We start from the raw sequence: 5549 nt of genomic DNA, 5'->3' as shown, positions 1-5549 counted from the left end.
AGATTTCCAACTGCACAAAAGGTTCTTTATAGTGAACACATGTTCTTTATATTATTAAAGGTTCTTCACACTAATAAAAATGGTTCTTTTAAGAACTGAAAGGTTCTTTGAGGAGCACAAAAGGGTTCTTCCATGGCATTGCTAGCAAAATTCATTTTGCAGCCTCTGTTTTCAAGAATGCAAGCTAGAAATTCTTGAGAAGGTTCAGCCAGACCTTTTTTTTTTTTTCTTGTACTATTAGGTGCATACAGTACTTCAGAGTCTCTTGTTTACAAGGCCTGGTTCTTCACCTCCATGTGAGGTAGAGTGGTGACCCCCAGTGGCTATTTCATCTCATTTGATCTTAACTGCTTTAACTTTCTATGATCATGTTCATGCAAGGTTCTTACCTGACACAACATCTGGACAAATTCTTTGCCTTATCTGGGAAAGGTTGTGGAAAATTACATTTTACCATGTTCCAGGATTGTGGAAGGAATTATTTAAATCCATCTTCACACTCCTACACCAGTGCTTTCCAGTTTTCAATTTCTTCCAGAAACCAGATGAGCAGTTTACTGTGTGCCACAAAGTCTCGAAGGTTCTGGTATCAGTGTTTTTATTAACGCCATGGAAATTCGTTGCGAACTGACAATTTTAGATTTCCAGTCCTGGGAGTTCTTGATGATGTAGCTCTGACAGCTGCTTTCGTACCTTCTTCCTGCTCAGGTCTCAGCTGTCTTTGTTCCTTCAAAGCAGAGGTGTCAGACTCTCTTCAGGCAATGGCACAAATGACCTGATTCTGTTGGCAGAACAAATCCACATGGAGAAGAGTGGCATCCCCTGCTCCCCGCCTCCTATTTTAGAGAAGCTGGTGTTGCTTAGCAACTAGCTTAGAGGGAAGCAAGGAGTGCTGGGATATGGAGGCTTTTGAGAGGATGGCGAACATGGAAACCATGCAGGCAAATTATTGCAGCTGGCAAATCAATTATTTTTTATATATATATATAAAAAAAAAAAAAAAAACTTGAAAAAGTATGCAGCTGTAAAATCAATTCATATGCAGTAATTTAGCATGTAGGATTAATAATAAATATATAAATGTAAATAGTTTGGGGCTATAAATGTATATATATATATATATAACTCAAAAGCAGTTGCCATGTGATGCAAGTCTCCAAAAAAAAGTAGTATTAAAAAATTATTTTACTATTAACTATTTTACAAACCTTGGTTTTCATAACCAAAATAAGTAATTTACAATTTAAATAATAAAATTGAGTTATTTTCTTAACAAAATTTGTACGTTTCTTATCAATCATGATCTGAATGTAATGACATCAATTATGCATTTCTATTTGAACTCTTTTCAATACCACCTGTAAATATTGACAGAGATCGTGCAGCTATGAGAGCAATGGACAGGAAATATTAGACAAATATCAGTTTTAAAATACTATTGCGTCCTCTACTGGACACATATGAAACTACAACACAGAATATCGTAATGGAAATATCGTCGATTCACACACACATTCATATGTGTGTGTGTGTGTGTGTGTATGTATATATATATATATACATATATATATTAATATTTCTTTAAATGAATGCCCTTTATGATTGTCAAATTCCAAATTTTGTCAGCGACAACTTTTTAATAACTATAGGGAATGTGTTAGAAGTTAAAATACAAAAACCTCTAATAAAATCAAACTCTTCACTTATATGTTACAAGTATGACCTGCTTATGTATTAGATCTCACAAAACTGCAGCTGCAAACACCTTTAAAAATGTCTTCCTCTTAAGTTTGAGTATATACTGTTTCCCTACATGACTAGAGCATCTAACATGAGTAACTGGCAAAAAGGTGGCGAGTATCACCCTCTCTATCTCGCTCTCTGGTAGGACAACTTCTAAACACATGTTCGACACAAAACAACATGACACACGTTACAGAATGAGGAAGAGGGAAATCTCCAACAAATAAACAAAAATGTTCCTTCTAATGACATCAGACACGCAGAATTCAACCTCATGTGACACACCCAGCAGCTTTAGTTCCAAACAATGGGTGCTTTAAAATATTTTATTGACAAAAAAAAAGAAGAATGATATACATCTAAAATACATTTAATAATATATTTGAAAATACATTTTAAATATGCAGTGGCCTAACATTAGAGTATCTGAAATAAAGACAAGCATACTGCAATAGAATCATCATGTGTAATACGGCAATTCTACGTCAAGTGTTTTACAGTGATTTTTCTGGATTCGGGAGGTTTGACATCACTTCCTTCAGTCATCTGGAGGACAGTTTGGACTTCAGCAGGTCAAGTTAACCTTTGGGAGGTTTACAATGGATAATCACCCCAAAGACCATCCTACTTGGACTCTTTCTCTTGATCCGAGAGAGCCGACCTGATTCCCAGCTTCTGAAGTTCCTCTACCAGATCTCCGCTCTGATGCATCTGAAGAAGAATATCGCAGCCGCCGACAAACTCACCGTTGAAGAACACCTGCGGAATCGTCGGCCAGTTGGAGAAAGTCTTGATTCCTTTCAGGGGAAACAAAGTCACAAGTCAGTATTTAACAATTTCCACATGCTTAACTCTTAGACGAATCTCTGGAATTCATTTTATGTAGCATAACTATTTGCTATTCTCTTTTTAATTCCATTTAAGCACCTCAGAGTCTCGGCTTTATGGTTTTAAACAGACCTTAGTCATGTAAGGTTAACACCCCTTTCTTCCAGCTGCACAAGGCTGATAAAAGCAATCAGAGCTGACAGGACTTCTGGTGCCGTTAACCTACTTGTGCTCTTCTGAACACCTTTCAAGTTTTTGTCATATTTACAAATATTTACAAATTCTGTAAATCAGGAACTTAAAATATCCGATACTAAAGTGAAACTTTCTAAAAAAAAATAATGATTCAACATCTCATAGTAATTGAGATTTTTTTTTTTTTTTATAACGAAAAAAAAAAAAAAAAAACTAAAAATAATATTATTAAAAGACATTATAAGGAAGAAGTTTCTCATTTTATAAGAAGCTAATGCATTGCTACATGGAAGTTTCCCATTACTCAAATGTTTAGTCACTATTACGAGATATTAATGAGAATACAAGTTATTATTATAAGGTTTCTAGACAGTTTCTAAGTATTATGAGATGGTGTCTCGACATCTATTATTATTATCAGAATCTATTATTATGAGATGTTCTTTTTTTTTTTTTTTAGATAATCTATTATGAGTCACTGTTACAAGATTGTTATTGTTATTTTCATTATTATGAGACAGTTTCTCATTGTTACAAGACAAACTAACTTAACTTAAGACTTTTTACGAGAAACCAAGGCATTATGAAATTAAAGATTCTAATTATTATTGAGATGTTTAGTCATTATTACTAGGAATCAATTATTTTCTCATTAAAGTTTTTGGATTATTACAATATTATTATTTTTAGTTTTTGATTATTGTGAGTTGTTCAGTGAATATTACAAGAAAACGTCTCAATAATTAAATGCATAACACCTCATGAGAAACTAAGTCTTTATTATGACAGTTTTAAAAGTACTGATTGTTCGAGTTCTTTCAAAAAATTAAGGCATAGTGAGAAAGTTTATAATGAGTATAAGATATTAAGCAATAATTACTACATTTTTATTTTTTGCCCCCAAAATGTTACTAGCACACTTAGGTTTAAACTCCAAAAGCTCTTCACAGCACAATCACCAGCTGACCTTCTCTGATGTCCTGATCGTCCAGCACATTATAAGCAGCATAGTTGTCGACCCCGTGCATTCTCAGGATCTGGACGACGGCGTTGCTGAAGCCGCACATGGGCTGTGCGGGGGTGCCTTTAATGAAGACCACCACTTTGTCCTTCTTCACCATCTCCTCCAGAGTCTTCTGGGCCGCTGAGGAGGAGCACATGAGGCGGGCCCAACCAGACAGCAGCTCTCCATTATTCTGCGCTGTCCTGTACTGCCATGCGCCCGCTCGAAGACACCGAGCTGTCGATCTAATAATGCTGTTCATCTTACGAATCGGAATGATTTGCTAAATATTTTACGAGGCTTAATACGTTTAACTCTTCGCCAAACAAACGCCACAGAGCTACGCCGAGGTAAGTAACTGGACGCAAGCTCCGCCCCCTGGAATATAAACACTCAAAGGATGAAAGCTATTGGGTCTCTGATTTGTCTTCTCCTCTCTGATTGGTCGAATACTGCGTCAGTCATGAATGTTACACAATTTGCCTTTTATCTTGATCTCTGAAAGCTTTTATTTTAGCAGTGTAAATTATTTTATTACTACTGTTACAATTACCGCCACTGTTATTTAAAAACATCTGTGTATTTTTTCGTGTAAGAAGTAATTAGTGGAGGCGTTTACATCCGGTTAACAATGCGCTCTTTCTCTTCCGGCACGTACTCATTTCCGCGAATTGGTTCTTTCAAACATTTCCTTTTTAAAGATCCGATTCACATAAACGACTCAGTGATTCATTTTTATGTATTTCTTTTTCAGTTTAGCATGTTTCATTGATTCGTTTTATAAATATATAGGCATATTGTAGTCAATATAATAAGCATTTTAGGAATCGTGAAAATGGCTAGATTGTATTCAGTCCAACTCGATCGAATCAGTGTTCTGATTCTGCCCAACTCGATCGAATCAGTGTTCTGATTCTGAATGATTCATTCACGAAGCTCTATTTAACTGAATGCTGCTGTTGCGTGTGTTTGGTGAAATCCACGTGTGTTTTCTTGCAGTGCATAAACGGTTTGCAAGCGGTAAGATAGTTTTATTTCCACGTATATCCCTAATAGAATTGCAGTGTCGAGATCCTGTCTCCTGTGTCTTGAGTGGCTGGAGATTCAACGAGACTGCACAGATTAAACCGAAGGAACAAAAGGCGTGACTTCTCTAGCTCCTGAAGCTTTACGTGCGATATTCTTTCAACAAATCTCGTCCTGTTTCCAAGGCGGTGATGGTTTGTTGTGTACCGTTACCAATCTAAAAACAGGCAGAGTAAATCAGTGGCAGCCAGATATTGTCTGTCAGGAGAAGCGCGCCTTTCAGACACTTTGAATTGCCACAGTTAAACCAAACCACGCGTTGTACACTGAGGGGGCAAAATCCTCCTTTGATCAATTCGGACTTAACATTTGTGTGTTGTTTTTCTCCCTCTCTGTAGGTTTGTCCGGATTCAGTTGGAAATCAAGCTCAATAATGTGTCACTTTGTTTATTTTTAACGGACCCCATATATTTGCCTTTTCTTAACCCCATGTTTTCCCCTAATAAAATCTTGATGTAAAAGGCGTTTTGTAGTTTTGCGTCATGTTTGCGTCAACGGTAAATTAATAATTTAGACTTTCCTGGGGTGTCTACATTTTAACCAGTGCATTAAATTAGAACGCAAATAGTGTGTTACTAAAGTAAAACCATACTTGTCATTATTGTGGCTTATTAATAAGGCTGTATTCAGCAAAATAAGCCACTTCGTGTAATTTCTGCTACAGGGCCTACAACAAGCTCAACCTGACAAGACT

General features: G+C 36.2%; 1 protein-coding gene, 1 long non-coding RNA gene and 1 other non-coding gene across 3 annotated transcripts; 2 read left to right on the top strand and 1 right to left on the bottom strand.

Moving 5' to 3' along the window:
• Positions 1-2015: 2015 nt before the first annotated feature.
• Positions 2016-4155, bottom strand: glrx5 (glutaredoxin 5 homolog (S. cerevisiae)). Its single transcript, XM_026291447.1, has 2 exons — positions 3734-4155; positions 2016-2540 (listed from the first exon to the last, which is right to left on the bottom strand). The coding sequence occupies exons 1-2, from the start codon at positions 4029-4031 to the stop codon at positions 2368-2370; spliced, it is 471 nt and encodes a 156-aa protein (XP_026147232.1). The 5' UTR covers positions 4032-4155; the 3' UTR covers positions 2016-2367.
• Positions 4156-4292: 137 nt separating this feature from the next.
• LOC113121175 (uncharacterized) lies at positions 4293-5320 on the top strand. Its single transcript, XR_003294677.1, has 2 exons — positions 4293-4789; positions 5194-5320. It is a non-coding gene; the product is annotated as an uncharacterized LOC113121175 (long non-coding RNA).
• On the top strand, positions 4827-5099 carry LOC113037986 (small Cajal body-specific RNA 13). The gene has a single exon (XR_003274730.1).
• Positions 5321-5549: the final 229 nt, after the last annotated feature.

Source organism: Carassius auratus, chromosome 20 (genome assembly GCF_003368295.1).
Source record: "Carassius auratus strain Wakin chromosome 20, ASM336829v1, whole genome shotgun sequence".
Taxonomy (NCBI): domain Eukaryota; kingdom Metazoa; phylum Chordata; class Actinopteri; order Cypriniformes; family Cyprinidae; genus Carassius; species Carassius auratus.
This window is presented reverse-complemented; position numbering and strand designations above follow the sequence as displayed.